The sequence below is a fragment of the Candoia aspera genome, chromosome 13 (genome assembly GCF_035149785.1).
Source record: "Candoia aspera isolate rCanAsp1 chromosome 13, rCanAsp1.hap2, whole genome shotgun sequence".
Lineage (NCBI taxonomy): Eukaryota > Metazoa > Chordata > Lepidosauria > Squamata > Boidae > Candoia > Candoia aspera.
In genome coordinates, this window is record NC_086165.1 from 7971849 (window position 1) to 7990972 (window position 19124).

General features: G+C 39.5%; 1 protein-coding gene across 2 annotated transcripts in view; it reads left to right on the forward strand.

Moving 5' to 3' along the window:
* The window catches only part of MYO5A (myosin VA), a 63184-nt gene that overhangs the window by 21668 nt on the left and 22392 nt on the right, over positions 1–19124 (forward strand). For both annotated transcript variants that reach the window (XM_063313878.1, XM_063313879.1), the window contains exons 6-26: positions 47–190; positions 1123–1204; positions 1642–1749; positions 3051–3157; positions 3479–3744; positions 4521–4602; positions 5247–5387; positions 5852–5977; positions 6344–6427; positions 7366–7521; positions 7961–8058; positions 8610–8696; positions 8787–8895; positions 10210–10421; positions 12063–12219; positions 13908–14147; positions 15431–15679; positions 16160–16253; positions 17277–17425; positions 17735–17848; positions 18868–19011. In XM_063313878.1, coding sequence (XP_063169948.1) covers positions 47–190; positions 1123–1204; positions 1642–1749; positions 3051–3157; positions 3479–3744; positions 4521–4602; positions 5247–5387; positions 5852–5977; positions 6344–6427; positions 7366–7521; positions 7961–8058; positions 8610–8696; positions 8787–8895; positions 10210–10421; positions 12063–12219; positions 13908–14147; positions 15431–15679; positions 16160–16253; positions 17277–17425; positions 17735–17848; positions 18868–19011 — 2949 coding nt within the window. The remainder of the gene's footprint in view (positions 1–46; positions 191–1122; positions 1205–1641; positions 1750–3050; positions 3158–3478; positions 3745–4520; positions 4603–5246; positions 5388–5851; positions 5978–6343; positions 6428–7365; positions 7522–7960; positions 8059–8609; positions 8697–8786; positions 8896–10209; positions 10422–12062; positions 12220–13907; positions 14148–15430; positions 15680–16159; positions 16254–17276; positions 17426–17734; positions 17849–18867; positions 19012–19124) is intronic.

Below are 19124 nucleotides of genomic sequence, written 5' to 3' on the forward strand. Positions count from 1 at the left end.
AACTGGAGTGGGTCTTGCTGAGCCTGTTCTGTTTCCTTCCCCACAGTCTATTGGGAATGCCAAAACTACAAGAAACGACAACAGCAGTCGCTTTGGGAAGTACATTGAAATTGGTTTCGATAAGCGGTATCGAATCACTGGTGCTAACATGAGGACTTACCTCCTAGAAAAATCAAGAGTGGTGTTCCAGGTAATTCTACCCTATTTTGAAGTTGCGTAATTATGAGTTGTGGGGCAGAACTGTGTATGATGGCACAGCGAAGTTACTTACATCTGGAATGGGATGCTGTCAGTCTTCCTCTTTGCAATTTGGGCTGGAACCAGTGAATCCAAGGAAGAAAGTATCTTACTGTATAAAAGACACCTATAGACAGGCAATTTTGGGTGGTTAAACTCTTGTCCATTTCCCCCCACTTTTTTTTATGAGGAGGGCGGGCAGGTTGTTTCCTTTGTGAAGGAGCAGCAGTCCGTGTGTGTAGCTGCTTTGGTAACTCTTTCGCCTGTCTGTGAGAAGTAACTCACAAATGCCGATGATGTCGCTGTTGAACGATCTTACATGGTAATGGCAAACAAGCAACGACCGATCTTTCAACCTTAAATAGTATTAACAGAAGGATAGCAGTCAGAGTTTCATGACGTTCAGTTCCATTATATCCGTTCAGTTTCCACTGGTCAGGCTGCTTTTGGACTGTATCTAGTCCTAGATTCTACTTTTTAAGAAAGGTATTGAGAAACAGATTCCAGGTACTACATGATTTGCTACGTGCGCATGCGCTGTGAGGGACGATGGGCGAATTAGGTAACTTTCATCGGGAGAAGTGAAAATTAAAGGGAATCGCAATAGCAGGCTTTAGAGGGAGCAGAAGAGTTCTAGAAATTGAACCAGTGGGTGGAAACGGAAAGGGAGCAACTTATGGGTTGCTTGAATCAAAACTTCCTAAGCGTACTATGTGTCAAATAGAAATTCATCCCCTCTCTCTCTCTATATATATATATATAGTTTATGTGTGCGTATGTGTTTGTGTATAATTTATTTGTTCCAGGAGACATCTACCTGTGTGGTTGCTAAGAGTCAGCACTGACTTGCTGGTACATATTAAATGTATTTTATTTGTATTAAAGGCAGAAGAAGAGAGAAACTACCATATCTTCTATCAGCTTTGTGCTTCTGCAGCCTTACCTGAATTTAAAGCTTTGCGATTGAGTATGTATTGGCATCTGTTGTACTGTATTTTGGCATTCACCAAAGTAATTTTAACATCTACTGAGTAATAGTCATATATCTTCCATGTAGAAACATGAACCAGATCTAGTGCTATGCATACAACAAATCTGTTAACAGTATCAGTGATATTTTAACCGAAATGATTATTTTCTTGAGCCCTCTGACTGCATTGAATCTCTGTAAAACCTGATTTTGAAGTTTAAAGAACATAAATTTGGCTTAATTCCAGGAGTCTCTTGTTTAATTTTTTTTTTAGTAACTTCAGCCTACAAAGCAAGGGGTCTAAATTCTTAATAATGAACAAATAGTACATTCTCAATTTATTTGGTTGCAGTTACATGACTGCTGTATGAAATTCATAACATGATTTTGAAGTGCATTTTCGTATAAAAATTAACTAGTTCTTGTTCAAATAGGGAATGCAGACTATTTTCATTATACAAAACAAGGGGGCAGCCCAGTAATTGATGGAATTGATGATGCTAAGGAAATGGCTAATACCCGACGGGCTTGCAGTCTATTAGGTAAGCACACAACTCTTCAGTGCTGCTCTTAGGATAACTAACCGATGTTGTATAATATTATTTGCAAAAAGAAAAAAAGCTAAAAGGGTGAATAACTGCTTAAGACAGGGTTCCACTTACTGGGCATGATAGTTTGCAAAATACAAATTGCTCTGGGGAATTTGCCAACAACAGTTTGACATCTCAAAGGCACCATAGAGGAATTGGGGAGGAGCCCATGTCTGTTTCGATTACAAATCATTTGGCTTTCTTAAAACTGTGCATGGTTACTAGAGGCTGAGTTTCTGGAGAAATTAAGATTTGAAGCACTGTAAGACTGTCACATTGATTTCTTGATGCAAAACTCAGTATTCTTTCACTGTAGGCATCTGCCTTTTTTAAGGATAAAAGTATGCATTTATTAAAAATATTAGTGCATTGCTTTGAGTTGTAAAAGTGCTGAAGCAGTGTGCTATACAGGTAATCCTCGCTTGACAACCACAATTGAGCCCAGAATTTTGGTTGCTAAGCAAAGTGGTCATTAAGCAAATCTGACCCAATATTACGACTTTTTTGCAATGGTTGTTAAGCGAATCACCGTGGGTGTTAAGTGAACCACATGGTTGTTAAGCAAATCATGCTTTTCCCCACTGATTTTGCTTGCCAGAAGCCAGCCGGGAAGGTAGAAAATGGCAATCTCATGACCACAGGACGCTGTGATGGTCATAAATGCGAACCGGTTGCCAAGTGCCCAAATTATGATCATGTGACCGTGGGGACACTGCAACAGTCATAAGTGTGAGGACTGGTCGTAAGTTGTTTTTTTTCCAGCACCGTCGTAAGTCTGAATGGTCACTAAAGCTAATGGTTGTTAAGTGAGGACCACCTGTAATTATGCAAGCATGTGACAGTATTAGCATAAAAACCATTTGTAAGAAGACAAATATTAAGGAGAGATTATTTAGGGACAGACTGACATAGAAGCATTTATATTTTATGGAGACACCTAAAATTTATGAATGTTGGGCTTGCCTGATCATAAACAGGGAGGTCATCACAAAGGGTAGATAACAACCTCAAAAAAGCCCATGTTTGCCTCTCCCCCAAGTGGCAGTCTGCAGTCTGAAAGCTGGATGTGGCTGTATGTTCTTGCCTTTTTGGTAGCAAAACTAAAAGGGTGACCCTTTCCCCACTCAGTGACTAATTATTACCGTATTATTAACTATACCTTGTATCATTCTTGTTTAGCTCCTTAATAGGACGCTGTTATTCAACTGGAATTTTTATTTATCTTCCCCTGCTTCCCTACCCCAATATAACAGGCATTGTTGATTCCTGCCAGATGGGAATTTTCCAGATCCTTGCTGCTATTCTTCACTTGGGCAACGTGTCATTCACGTCTCGAGATGCTGACAGCTGTACAATACCAGTAAGTTCCAAAACAGTTTAAATATTGTATGTTGATCCCATTAACATTTCTAATCTTCCTACTCTTGTGTTTTTGTGTTGTAGCTGCATTGCCAAAATGGAGATAAGCTGTATTTTCCCCATCCCTGTTCATATATAATTTCTTTTTTTTTCTTTTTAGTTTCTTTCTCATTTTTCTTCAAATTCCATCTTTCCAAATGGAAGGACTTTCTCATTAAATCTAAGGCATGGTAGGGGGGATTTTTGTCTGCTTGAAAAATAATAGATGAGTTGTTAGTAATAAATACTGTTTTCAACTCTGAGGAGATTATTGTCATTGCAGCCTAAACATGAACCCCTCAAGATCTTCTGCGATCTCATGGGAGTGGAATATGAACAGATGGCTCACTGGCTTTGCCATAGGAAGCTTGCTACTGCCACAGAGACCTACATCAAACCAATTTCCAAGCTGCAAGCCATCAACGCCAGGGATGCTCTTGCGAAACATATCTACGCTAACCTTTTTACCTGGATTGTCGATCATGTGAACAAAGCTCTGCAGTCCACGGTGAAACAGCATTCTTTCATTGGCGTATTGGACATTTACGGGTGAGTGCTTTCTGTCCCAGTGTCTTCATCCGTTTATTCAGTTTCTCTATCACCCCAATGACTTCAGGTGGTTTATAGTAGTCAAAACTGATAGATTATCAAACAATATCTTGATGTTTCATAGAATAAATTATATAATAGACAAAATAGCTTACATCAAGAATCCTGCTAGTGGTGTCCAAATGAATTTGAGGATAATATTTATGTGAAAGAGAGCCAGTTTGGGGTAGTGGTGAAGGCACTAGCCTAGAAACCGAGAGACCGTGAGTTCTAGTCCCTCCTTAGGCACAAAGCCAGCTGGGTGACCTTGGGCCAGTCACTCTCTGTCAGCCCTAGGAAGCAGGCAATGGCAAACCACTTTCAAAATCTTGCCAAGAAAACTGCAGTGGCTTGTCCAGGCAGTACAAGGAATCAACATTGACTTGAAGGCAGCCCCCCAAAAAAAGAAATTATGTGAAGGGTTTGTAGGCTGGTGTCTTCTTCAAAGTTGCCTCTTTGGTGGGATTCTTTTCATTCATCTGTTGTTTGCTCTCCGTTTCCTCAAAGAGGAATTCCAGGGTGGGAATTTCATGGTTTTTCTATTGCTAGTGACTAAACTAGGACTGTTTCCTTCTGCTAGGAATGTAGATCTTGTGTAAATACTGTTTTGTTTTCATCTTGCCCCTCCTTTCCATTTTGGTGTAGCTGAAATAATTCAACTGAAGCTTCTAGACCTCAAGTAGGAAACTGTTAACTGAATACTTTAAGATATGCTGGCAGTTGGCTTTGTTTTTCAGGTTTGAAACATTTGAGATCAACAGTTTTGAACAATTCTGTATAAATTACGCCAATGAGAAATTACAGCAACAGTTCAATATGGTAAGCAAGAAACTTGGGTTTTTTGGTGTGATCCTGTCCACCCACAGCTTAATTATCCATTTAATAATTAGATCTTCTGGACTGACGTGAACTTCTTAGGGGTCACGTCCACACTAGCTTCCTTAGAGAGGTCCAAGAAACAGCAGGTACAGTACAGATGTCTTTCCAATAATGTTGTATTGTATTCCTGCTTTTGGTTCTTATTTCACCCCTGAAGTTTTAGCTTCTAAAAGGGATCGTTTCCTTATTCTTTTCCCGCTTATGTCATGTTCATACAGACAGGACCCTTTTAAAAAGTGTATAGGATTTCTCTAGGTGGTAATCACAATAATAAAAGCTGGAGGCGTAGTCTGAGCTATGCAATCCTATTGTATAATTTTTTTTGGGTAATTTTTTTCATGCGCTGCAAGCTTTTGTAACTGAATCCTGGTTTGAGAAGTATATTTGACTTGTTTCTCTGCTTAATAAAGGAGGTCTTCAATTGTATCGTTTTCAAGAGGGATAGCTGTGTTCGTCTGTTGCATCTGACAAAACAGGCTGTCCATTTCAATTTCTGTATCACAGTTAAAGCCCAAGGAAGAACACATAGCAAAGTCAGTACTGTGACATTGCTCTTACGGTCCATGCTCTCCCCTCTCAAACAGCATGTCTTTAAGTTGGAGCAAGAAGAATACATGAGGGAACAAATTCCTTGGACCTTGATTGATTTTTATGACAATCAGCCCTGCATTAACCTCATAGAGGCCAAATTGGGGATTTTGGATTTGCTGGATGAGGAATGCAAGGTAAGTAGTTAAACTTATCTCATGTTTTTCCTGTAGAAAAGTGTCTGTAGAGCAAAACAGAAAGAGTTAAATGCCCACCTATACCCTCCCTGGTTTTGGTGGAACATCTTTTTTATCTCCCTCAGCCTCGTTTGCCTGTTGGCATGTTCTGAGCGGCATCTGGCTTCTGCCAGTTCACAACTTTCATAAGGAATTCCCGTCACCATCCCCACCCTCATTTGAATTGGTGGCTGAGCTTTGCTCGGTGTCATTTCGTGTATCTCTTTGGCTAAACTCTGGAATAGAAGGGGGTTTGTGGCTCCCCTGGGGACAGCACTAAAGGCCAGTTAAAATATTACAAAATTCCTGCACAGGAAAAATGGAATATCTCTTCCTTTCACAATGGCACCATTTATAACTTTTCGGTGATTACTGTTTCCCCTGTCAGGAATGTGAGGTCATTTCCCCATCTTTCCCTTCTCTAGATGCCTAAAGGTTCAGATAATAGCTGGGCCCAGAAATTGTACAATACCCACTTGAATAAGACGGCACTTTTTGAGAAACCTCGTTTGTCCAACAAAGCTTTTATTATTCAACACTTTGCAGATAAGGTAAGGGATTCTGTTTCCTGGCTGATGTGGATATTACTTCCTCTTGAACTTACTCCTTCTGGGCCTGTCAAAAGGCCCCTTTGCAGTTGTCCTTGGAAGGAATTCTCTAGGTAGAAAATGTTTGGCAAGCAGTTCAACCAAAGCACGTATGCTTTGTGCTGGGTGTCATGGCTTCTTTTATTAACTTCCACAATCAGAAACATTGGCACAGCATTTAAATTTAAATCTGAAAGTGGAAATCTCATAAAGCAGAAGACATTTGTGCTCATCTAGGTGTATCTATCTTTCTGTGCCAGTGATTCTATAATGTTGTTGCTATTACTACTACAGCCACTGTTTGATAAAATTAGATACTTGCATTTCCAGGTGGAGTACCAGTGCGAAGGCTTTTTGGAAAAAAACAAAGATACTGTCTATGAAGAACAGATCAAGGTTCTCAGATCAAGTAAGGTTAGTGTTGAGATTCTCCTCCCTGCCACTTCGCTTAACCATTGTTAAACGAACCCTATAAAGACTGAGTTTTCATCATCATTTTCTGCCTTTAGCTCCTAGAGACAAGCAGGACATAAACCTAACCTGGTTATAGCAATAAATACGTGCAATGTGACAGATCTACTCCTTCCTTATTGTATTATAGGAAACTTAAGTACATAGTTGAAATCAGAAGGGAAAGTTGTTTTCCTTCTTGTCTGATTTGTGTTACCTTTCTTTAAAGCTTACAGACTTCTGGGCATTTGAAAACAATTCTATTTCCCAGTAATCTCTTTTTTAATGGAATATGGTCCCGTATTTCAGTGAAGGTGCCATTTTTTCCTCAAAGTTCACAATGGAAAGGAAATATGAGTGAGAAATACCAGGCTGTCAAATTTCACAGCTTTCAGAGTGAGCAACATACGACAGTTTCTGCAAGTTGCATTGTTGGAATGGCCACTGTTGAACCATTTGTGGCTGCGTGATTTGAAATGACCTTTTGGTCTGGTGCAAGCATAAGAGATTAGGAATGTTGCATCCGCAGCATGCTTGAAGTGAGTAAAGTAGTGCTTGGTAATTGCTCTGTAGGAGCAGTGGAGAAGGTCTTGCATCGCCACGTGCTGCTTGTGAGCTTCTTGGATGCCTCTGGTTGGCCTCTGTGTGACACAGACTCCTGGGCTAGCTACGCCATTGCTCTAATCTAGAAAGGGCTATTCTTACATTCTGAGGCTCATCTAAATTAACATGCTTTATAAAGCAAAGCAAAACTATCTTATTTTTCAAAGCATTGGGGAAGCAATAAAACAAACCTGTGAATCTCTCCTGGTTTTGGTTCCCCTTTTTATTGCATTACCTTGGGGAAAATGTTCTCTTTCCTAATTCAGAGATGACCTTTTAAAACTCTGTGTCTTAATCAGTTTAAGATGCTACCTGAGCTGTTTCAAGAGAAGGCCATCAGTCCCACTTCAGCAACACCCTCTGGCCGAACCCCATTGTCTCGAGCAGCCATAAAACCAGCCAAGTCGAAAATGGTCCAAGCAAGCAAGGAACATAAGAAAACTGTGGGGCATCAGGTGAAGGGAATGTATTGCTGCCAATTGAGTACTACTGCATTTCTCTGTTTTGTGCTGTTTCCAGACTGTGCAACCCTGTATTCCCAGGGGGATCCCTCATGTTGATGGAGGATGAGAGAAGATACACTTGCTGTAAATCTTTGCCGAGAAATAGCGAAATGCACTCAACAGTACTAGAGCACGTAAAAAGTCTTATAAAAAGCTCAATTAAGGATAGGATACTTAGCTTCTTAGACTATTGCATAAGTCTGATCAGGACTTATTTCATTGAATAATACAGATGCAGACTGGCTTTTTTTTAAAAAATGGATAGTAGATTACTTATTTGTCTGAGATGTTATTGGAGATTGCTGCATGGAGAGGCTGCAGTCTAAAGAAGGAGAAAATGCACCAGTATTTTCTTGTACATTTTTTTTTCCTTTTTTGATCTTTCCTATAGTTCAGAAATTCTTTGCATCTCTTGATGGAGACCCTTAATGCCACAACTCCACATTATGTGCGGTGTATTAAACCAAATGACTTCAAGCTTCCGTTTATGTAAGTTCACGATGCTATAATATTTGCCCTCTGAATGTCTATTGTGTTAGAGAAACAAGTGTTGGTATTTGATTTGGATTGAATCAAACAGACACCATGTCCTTGCTTGTTTTATTAGCTATAGCTAAATTTGTACTTTGGAAAATGTCAAGGCTGTTGTCCTGCGATATAATTTTTATTAATGGAACATTGTTTCTGTGATGGAACATGAAAATGATTTGTATTCAGTCTTGTTTATGAGTTAAACGCATTGAGATAAAATGTCTGAGTAGCTGGTCCTTTGGTTTATTATAGCAAGCGTCTTATACTCTTATGGTCTTACTTGACTGCTAAACTAATTTCAGTACTTCCTGCCAACAAACCTCTACTGGAGCCCATTCTGGAGGCCAAGGACTCATTTGCATCATTTTGTTGCTTTTTGGGCAACTCATCCTTTCCCTCATGGTAAAAGTTTCTGTGCTATGATCCCACTTCTGTCATTCAACACATACCTGTAGGGGTTTACAGTTTTCTGTCTCCCCGATAACTCCACGCTGTATGTTCATATGTAGGTTTGATGAAAAGCGGACTGTACAACAGCTTAGAGCTTGTGGTGTGCTAGAAACAATCCGAATCAGTGCAGCTGGTTTCCCTTCAAGGTAAGCATGTTACACATGAGATGTGGGAATACAGTTTGCACTTCAAAGATCTTTTCTGATGGCTAATGCCACCTTGCCTCTTGAAACCAGGTGGACGTATCAAGAATTCTTCAGCCGCTATCGTGTCCTGATGAAGCAGAAAGATGTCCTCAGTGACAGGAAACAGACATGTAAAAATGTCTTGGAAAAGCTGATTCTGGTAATAGATTTATGGCACTTAATGTCTCTAAAGGCAGCCCATGCTGGGTTGATCCCTGTCATTTTAAGGATGCTTGGTGAAATGGTTCTCCAGTCTTCTCTGCCAGTGTGGCTCAGTTGTTAATTCTAATCCAGTTTTTCAGATGGATGCTCTTGTTTCACCCCCAGTCCCAAAAGATGGGCCTACACCCTTGCTTGCTGATCCATTTAGATTATATTCATATTACTGGACTATTGGCTTCTTAATCTCAAGCATTCAAGAATTGGTGTGTTTTATTTTCCACACCCTTAATCTTTTCTGTTTTCAAATGGATTCTATGGATCATATTTAGGTAGGGTTTGCATTCTGTTTAATTTTTTAAAATTATTATTATTACTTGCTAGCACCTTTAAGAGCTAGTTGAGCATAGAAGGGGAGGAGATACTTATTTTTAAAATTGTTTCCTCATTTTCAACATGTAAGTCTCACTTTTCATGGAGAAAATCTATCTATATGGCTGCTAAGAGTCGACACCAACTTGATGACACATAATCAAAATATTTTAATTTCTCACCACACTCTTAAGAAAAATAGTAGCATGGGAAGGGGAAGCTTTTTTTTAGCAGGAAAATAGCATGGTATAAAGACTCCTTTGCCTTGATCTCAGTGAGTTACCATCCGTCCTCTGAAAACTGTTTTTAGTTCCTGGGAAAGATATTAGAAATTCCAATTACAGAAGTCTGGTGTGTCATGTGCAATTTGACCTTTGCTCGGGGTGTAGAAGTGAAAGTACAATCAGAGCCTAACAAACAACCATGTGTATGTTTATGCAGAAATAGTTCCCTCCACATCCCGAATTTATTGGGTCTTGTCTCAGGTAAGCGTATATAAAATTGAAAATCTGTTCATGCCATGGCAGCTAAATTGGATAAAAGGTTTCCTCATTTAGAGGTCCTGTAGAGAAGACTGGAATTAATTTAGATTCCTAATTAAATCTTCCTTTTAAACTTTGACACTTTGGTATATTGATATGTGTTTAACCTTCCTGCTTTTTTGGAAGTACCACTAATGCTTAGAATGAATTGCCTAATACAGAGTGAATGATAACACCCTAGATTTTCTTGACATTCTGAAATTATCATTATATAAATAGAACTATATGATCTAGATATTTTTATCCTTTAAAATTTATAGTTTATTCTGCTGCTTCTGTATAATATGACCATAATATCATAAGATATTTTTGTTCTTCTATCACTGAGTTCACTCTTGTCTTTTTATTTATATTGTAAAGTATCAGTCTGATACTGATTATACTTTTCCTTCTGAAAATAGGACAAGGATAAGTACCAGTTTGGGAAGACAAAAATATTTTTCCGGGCTGGACAAGTAGCTTATTTGGAAAAAATAAGGGCTGATAAACTAAGAGCAGCTTGCATCCGTATCCAAAAAACCATCAGAGGGTGGTTGATGCGAAAGAAGTACCTGCGCATGAGGAAGGCAGCCATCACTATTCAGAGATATGTCCGTGGGTACCAGGCACGATGGTAAGCTCATCCTCTGGGGAAGCTTCCTTAATTCCTTGCTATCTGTTCAGTTTTCCTTAAAATCAGATTATTATAGGCTATTTATTGAAAGTGGGCCTGTGCAATTGGATAATCATAAGACAAAAGCTTTCTGGTTTGCTGCCTGCTTATGATTGGAAAGCAAGAGGTTGTAGAATGTCTGATGGAGCATAATGTGGGGTAGATGAGCTATTTTAAGTTTGATTAGGGGCATGAAAATTAGTTGCAGGCTTGGAGTAGGCTGAAAAACACAAATCATGAAAATTGAATATTGGTGGCTACCAGTCATATGCATTTTCTGTGTTCAGGGGCCGTGAAGACTAAATCCTAACTATGGGAAGTAGAGACATTTCTTGAAGACCATTTCTGATCACCTTGGAGGCATTTGGTTGGCCATTCTGACTGATGCTCAACTAGACGAGCCATTGGTCTTATCCAGCAGGGCTCTTACCAGAATGTGCAGCATTCTGTGCTGCATCTTTGACTTTCCCCAAAATTATGTTTGATTATCCAGATTTTATCTAATATAGTTTCCTGAGGCTCTATATAAAATAAACTCAGAGAGAATAGCATAGAACAATAGATCCTAATCTTTCCTTTATTCAGACTACTGACTACTACATCATCAAAAGCTTTTGAAGACCACCACGTAAGCCAGTGTAGTAACATAGTACCTATGGATAACATGTTTGTGACTATCTTGATGGCTTCTGTGGGACCCAAAATTATTACTGTTATTTTAGATTTTTTTTAAGTAGCTGAAATCTTACAGAACTTGAGTGAGAACAACAAAACCTTGCAAGACTTGGTGCTTTGCCAAGTTTTTGATAGGTTTTACATAATATTTTAATTTTATTTTGGCGTCTGCAACAAGGGCCACCTTTAGTATCAATTATAGTCAGACTACAGGTCAGGAGCTAGGGTGCAGAAACATGGTGGAGGAAAGAGACATTTTCCAATGTATATTTCTACTTGGGCTGCTTGTTTCTTAGATGCTTGTTTATGACTGCTCAGGTTTGAAGTTTTGCTCCCAAAGGCCTAACTTTTTAAGATCACTGTAGTGAAGGATGTGGAGGTAATTCTAGGAGCTTATTAGGTAAAATAAAGCCTATCCTTTTTTGAGGCATTTAAAAGTCTGCTGCAGGGGAAGAAGAAGTGCATTAGGATTTATTCATGTATACACAGTGTATGTGTCAATCATTTCTTCCATACTTTGAGGGTTGTAGTTTCCATGTGGATTGCAGCATGAACTGTGGTGTAGTAGGTAGGAAACAGAACCTGCACATCTATGCTCTTTTACATAGAGTAAGGTCGTTGAACAGAACCATTTCTGAACAGGAACACTTTGGAGTTGAATGCCAGCTTACAGGTGCTCCAGAGTCCCACATTACCAAGATAGGTGTTTCCAGATTCCTTGCAACTTTACACAGAAAATAAAATTTGCCACTCTGGGACCTCTTGGTGAATCTTGGTGACTCAGTTCAACTTGCCTGGAGCTGTTGGAATACATTTGAAAGAGGAACTACTATATGTACTACCTGGAGTCCATGGAGGAAGGTACCTATTCTAATCTAATAAATTAATTTTCATTCTGTCTTTTCTTTCTCCCATTTTCCTGGTCAGCCTTGCAAAGTTTTTACGAAGAACCAAAGCTGCCACCATTATTCAGAAATTCCAGCGCATGTATGCTGCCCGCAAGCGGTATCGACACACCCGAGCAGCTACTGTTGTTCTCCAGTCACATTTGCGAGGCTATATTGCCAGGAAAAAGTATCAGAAGGTAAGCAAGTCCTTGGCTTATGATTTTGAGCTCTCCAAAAGTTATGATCCAACGATACTTTCTGCCAGGTTGCTGTAGAATGGATAAGTGTTTTAATGTTATTTCTGTGTGCCAGTTTCTCAAGGTACAGATCAGTGCACTTGAATCCCAACAGAGAAGAATATTGGTGGTGCAAATCTCTGCAAATTAGGTATCCCATAATATGTAATATGCAAATTATATATCCTATAATTGATATTCTCTCTAATCCTTTTTCCAGTGTGTTCAGTGTTCATTCGGGTTAGCTGCTGACAAAAACATAGCAAGCTGTAATCCTGATGTATCGACATCCAGAATTCTATATTTAGTGGGTTTTGACAAACACTTATACCCCCTTATTTGAACCAACTCCCCCCTTTTTTAAATGAACATTATTGTGTAGGAGAAATTTCACTGTGTTCTGTTAGATTGTAGAAGCCTTTAAAACTAGATGCTCCTTCAGTTTCTGAACTTTTGTGGTTTTGCAAGAATTTCAAAGATGGCCCAGTTGTGTTGATGGATAATGTCTTCTGACACAAGAATGGTATTCTGGTAATTAAAGGTGATTTCATTCTACATGGCATGTTCTACAATAGCCTGTGGAAGCTATTGCAACAGATGCCTTGTAATTATAAGAACTGGTATGGATAATAATTACTGGCCCCATAATAAGAGTTGAATCATCTGCTTACCTGTTCTGAGGAGATTCCTAAATGAGATTCTGTTGAGAGCCGCACAGTTTCATAGGAATCTCCACGGTTCCAAGTCTATAGATGCTGATTCGTAAATAATCTAATGAACTTAGGAAAGTTTCTGATACTTGAATATTCTTTGGATATACTGGATTATTTGTGTCAGCCAGTGGACCTGCTGTGGCTGTTGAATCAAGGTATTTCTAGAGCATTTGAACAGAGTAATGGCATAATGATAGTTGGAAGTATGTTGTTGTGTCAGGTATCTTGGTATAACTTAGGTATAAGAAATAATATTCAAATGACTAGGCTTTAAACATGAAAATAGAGAAAAGCCAGTTAATGTAGTATTAGAAGGCCGCCTTCTCTAGATTGTTTTCCTGATTCCCTGAACAAGAATTACAAGTGGAGTTGTTGGCTGGCAAATCAGGGAGTTGTCGCAGCATAATCCTGAGGTCACAAGATGGATAAAGGATCTTGAATCTTTCCTAATAGGTGTGTTCATTTTGCGAGTTTTAATTGTTTGTATTGATTTGGACTATACTATAGAAATAAAATAAAAATACCAGAAGTGATTAATTTGTCAACTGAGTCTATCAGGACTGGAATAAAGCAATATTAATTTGAGTTGTTTATAAAATATGAATTTTTAGTCTGTGACTTATGACATGAATAATGATTTCCAAAAAGGGTCAGAAATCAGCCTGTTTTCTTGGCTGTCCAAAAGTTTGGGTCACTGGAGGGATCAATGAATTTGTCCCACCATTTTAGCCTTGGGTGGCAAAGCAAACCACTCCTATAAATTGGGAGCATATAGTTGTTTTTCCTTCTTAGTCTTAGGGTTTGGGTAGTTTTTACTTTTCACTTGGCCACAGCTCACTTTCCTTGTGCTGTCAGTTAATTGTCCCTTGTAGCAAATTTCAGTCAAAGATCTGAAATGCAGGAGGAGGATGCTCAACCTGTCTTTTAAATGTACAGATGCTTTGGGAGCACAAGGCCACCATTATACAAAAACGTGTGCGTGGCTGGCTGGCTCGCTTGCACTACCACAGGACTTTGAAGGCAATTATTTATCTGCAATGCTGCTACCGGCGCATGATGGCAAAGAGGGAGCTGAAGAAACTGAAGATAGAGGCCCGCTCTGTAGAACACTATAAGAAACTCAACGTTGGCATGGAGAATAAGATTATGCAACTCCAGCGTAAAATTGATGACCAGGTAAAATGATGTGTAACTGTGGATTAAATGATGAGAGGTCTTACATGATCTGCATTTGAATTGGGGGCCCTTGAATGTTGGAAATCTAAAATCTGAACCTACTGAAAAAGATCTTCATGGAAAGCATGTCCATTTAGCGAATAGAATACAAGCAGGTGTATGTTAGTGTGCAGAAATGGCTATCATACGTGACAATCTATACATCGATTTTTAAAGATCTATAACCCCATTTTTTACAAGTGAACTCTGAGGATGTTTACAACACAACAGCATCATACAATTTATAAAAATACACCAACTCTATAGGTAGAAAATAATAAGCTGTACTGTAAAACATTGGGTATGGCTGGCTCATCCTGTTCAAAAACACTTTCCATTTAGGATCTTACGCTCATTAAAAACTACCCTTGCTTTGTAGAGACATACAATTGTTCTTGCTTTCTTTTCAAGCATATCATTTGTAACCAGTAGGTAACACACCCTGTTGCTTCATTCACACTAGCTGATATATTACTTTTAAACCTTCTTAGGGGTATAACTAAGTACAGTGCAGAGATTAAAAGAGGAGACACTCCCTGCCTCAGGAGAAACTTGATAGCCTAATGTTCTCTTCCTACACACCTTTATTTATTTATCAATCAATCAATCAATCAATCAAATTTTATCACCGCCCATCTGCCCCCCAAAGGAGGGACTCTGGGCGGTTTACAACAAAAACAGAGTTTAAAATTCAATACCATTATAAATACAATAAATTTAAATGTAAATAGACAATGAAAATATAAAATGTGATAAAATCCTGATGGCTGAAGATTGTATCTCAGTCTGTGAGTATAAAGGGCCATTCTAGGGCGCCAGCCTTCCCCACGAATGACTATTCCCCTTCCTGCTCCAGGCATGCTGACAAAACCAGGTTTTTAGTTATTTACGGAAGTCCAGGAGAGAGGGGGCTTGTCTCACCTCTGGGGGAAGAATGTTCCAGAGAGCGGGAGCTACTGCAGAGAAGGAATTTAATACTGAAAGCAGTGTTCCTCAACCTCAGCAGCTTTAAGCTGAGGAATGACATAGAAAGGCTTTGGATGAGCGAAGAAGAGACCAAGAATGAGTGGCTGGGGAATTCTGGGCGGTTGAGAAAAACTGACTGAAAGGATGGGGAAGGTACAGTTGTAATGTGGGATGATGTGCATCTTTTGAGCAGATAGGATACATGATGATCCATAAATATTTACCCTGTGTCTGTTGTACTCTCAAGATTGATCTGCATTATTTTGGGTTTCATTCAGTCACGAGATTCCAGATCCCTGGTTGAGAAGCTAACTAGTTTAGAGACAGCATACAATTCCGAGAAGGAGAAGCTGAGGAATGACATAGAAAGGCTTCGGATGAGCGAAGAAGAGGCCAAGAATGCCACCAATCGCGTCATTAGCCTTCAAGAGGAGATTGGCAGGCTCCGAAAGGAGCTGAACCAGACCCAGACTGAGAAAAAAACAATTGAAGAAAAGGCAGACCACTACAAGCAAGAAACAGACAAGGTAAAGTGGTTTGGTTCCGAAGCACACCAATTTTAAGTACTGCCGATGAAGGGCAACGTGGGGATGGGTGCATTAGTCTTGTTCTCTTCCCCACGCTTTTGCTCCTGTCTGTCCCCAGTTGGCTGCAGCCTGTAGTCGAAGAACAACTTCATCAAAATTACACTTTAAAAAAGAAACAGTTTTACCATATGTATCATTTTCGTCAAAACTAGGGAGACCCTTATATTGTAAATCAGGCTTTTTCAAAGAGGCACCTTCACAATGCTGGCTGGGATTCATAGGGCCCCAGCTTGAGGAAGTCTGATCTACAGTATAATGTCCTAGACTAGGTGAAATGCTGTGTATAGACAAGATTTTGATAATGATACCAACAGCCTCATTATAAACTTAGCAATTAATTTTATTGGAATCATGCGGAAAAGCTAATCAATTTATTTCCAGAATACTACAAATCTTCCCCTTCAAACCTTTTTTTTTTAGCTGGTCATGGAACTAAAAGAGCAAAACATACTTCTTAAAAAGGAGAAGGATGAGCTGAATAGTCGCATCCAAGACCAGGCCAAAGAACTTACAGGTAAGCTTAGCTTGGGAATTTACTTTGGGTGATTAAAACCTAGTTTCCATGTTTAATAGGTATATGGATCTGAATATGGGACACTGGGCTAGAGGGAATTCCTATTTCTCATGTGTAGGGAGAGAGCAGTGAGTGAACTGGGCAACTCAAGCATGATATGATGGAGAATCTTCTTGGTTGAGAGCTGCATTGTGTTGGGAGTTCCTGTGCCAGTCATAGGTGGGACCAGAGTTAATGGCAAATAGGGCCATAGCCAACATAGGCAATACTACCCTTTCCTCTCTTTCACTGATAGCCCCTCTTATTTCCATAGTTCTCATGTTTATTCGAAACCTCCCATACCCATTTGTAGGTTTTTTGGGACTGCAGACCTGAGATGAATCAGTTTATTATCCCCAATTTCGATACTACCCCGATATAAGGGTGCTGTGCATTAGAATTTTATTTCATCATGCTCAGGCATGCTTCTGTCCTTCAACCTGAGCAAGTTATGTAACACTAATCAGTCTGAAGTGTTCTGTATATACTGAGGAAAAAAGGACCTGAAATGGTCCTTTGGTATATTTAGGGGAAAAGAAGGAAAGAAAGAGAGCTTTATTTATTTTTATTGCTTTATAAAATAAATAAATAATCAATATACTGTATAAAACAACCCCCCCCAGATCAAATGGCACTATAGCAATTACTTTTTTTATGAATCAGTACTCCGCTTGATTGTATTGTTTATGACTGTTAGCTATTGTATGGAGTCTTATTTAAATTGGGCCTTGGCCACGCAGTGACTTAGAAATGGTTGAGGAGTGACAGCTGGATGTTTAACATTCCTGTGCTCTTATCTCTGCCCTGTAAGATGCCAAGGTAGCTGAGGATAATTGAAGTAGAGATGGGCATGGACTAGGGCAGGAGGGAAGGAATGGATGGATGGAGTGATGTAGAGATGCAGAAACTTTGGAGAAGAAGCACCTCTTCACAGGTGACTCTGATATAGGTAAGTCTTGATTTCATTTTTCTTTTTCTTTGCAGAGGTCATGGAGAAAAGGCACCTTGAGGAGACAAAACAACTGGACCTAGATCTGAACAACGAAAGACAGAGATACCAGAATCTGCTCCAAGAATTCAGCCGGTTAGAAGAGCGATATGATGACCTCAAGGACGAGATGAAGCTGATGGGGGTGAGTTGGCCTGAAGCGGAATTCAGGATTCAGTATCAGTCTTGGGTCTGGAGACAGATGCTGCCTAGTAGCTCAAAAGGAATGTGAATGTGCACAATTCAGATTGAAAATGCAGTGAATGGGGAGGGCATCCTGCATCTTCTACCTGCTTCCTGCTTCTCCATCTGCCTTTATTCAGCAAAGACTCTTCATTTTTCTCCATAAATTGTCTAAGTTCCCGCCCCTTCAAGAGATGAACCCATTAAAAGGCAGGAAACGTTTAGCCTGTGGAGGCACCAAAGTTAATGCTGGTGCTCCCTTTCCTTCCAGAGTGTTTCCAAGCCAGGGCACAAGAGAACAGACTCCACCCATAGTAGCAATGAATCAGAATACACTTACAGCTCTGAGATCACTGAGGCTGAAGAGTTACCAATGAGAACAGAGGTAAGGTTGGAAACCACACTACAGTTTGTTATTTTCTCGGTCATGATGCAGCAGTTGTGCAGAAATGACAAGATCTCATCATCATACAGCAAATCAGTTCTGGAGATCATTTTGGAATATCCCGAACTGTTCCAGTGTACTAAGTACCTGATGGCTGAGCCACATTTTTAAACTATGATTTAAAATATCTCAGTATTATAAAGTTACAAGACCTTTGTGTATTCACAATTCGTATTTGATTCTTAACCTGGATTTTTTTTCCATTCCATAAAAATAATACAGAAAGCCATGGTTTATCATGGACCTTAAACTGTGTACTAGGTTTCAATTTTTGAAGCTTTAGGATAGATGCTTTTTAAAAATTTGGTTGTAAACCACCCAGAGTCCCCCTGTGGTGGGGGAGATGGGCGGTGATAGAAATTTGAATGATAGATAGATAGATAGATAGATAGATAGATAGATAGATAGATAGATAATGTTTGGTTATCTAACTGACTTTAAAACTTTTGATTTCTAAAATTTATTTATTTATTTATCAAATTTATCACTGCCCATCTCCCCGGAGAAGGGGCTCTGGGCGGTTTACAATAAAACATAGATAAAAAGCCATATAAAACTATAAAATAAATATAATATACAATAAAATATAAATATGGTGGGAACCCGATGGCTAAAAGTTTGGAAGAATTTGAACTTCAATAAGCAGCAATTTTAAAGAAGTAAAATGTATGTGTTCCCCATCATGTCTTCCCCTGTATTCTTGCTTTTATGTTCAGTTTGCACATTAATGTGTTCATTTAAAGCCAGCTTGGGGTATGACCCTCACGGAGACTTCAAACTGTTGCTCTGATGTGGTTGCCACTGCAGGTGCTCCACACGGTGGGCCCTGTTTCCTGAAAGCTTATTTCCATGTGTTTCCATCTCTTCCTCACGGTGACAAACAGTGTGTAGGCTGCCCCTCCTTCAGTAGCTTGGGAGCTTTCTGATCCCCAGCCTTACCCATTTGCCTTGTAAATTAGGAACCAGGTGAGAAGAAGGCACCTTTGGACATGTCTCTCTTCCTCAAACTACAAAAACGAGTGAAGGAGCTGGAGCTAGAAAAGCAGTCCCTGCAGGGTGAGCTGGACCGGAAGGAGGACCAGGTTCTCCGAGCTAAGGCCAAGGTAAGACGGAAGAGATTGTGTATCTCTAGAATTTAGGCTTGTCCAGGTGATGGTGACAGTTGGGATCCTATTCCAGCAATGATACTCCATTCAGCAGGTGGAAGGTAGAGCCA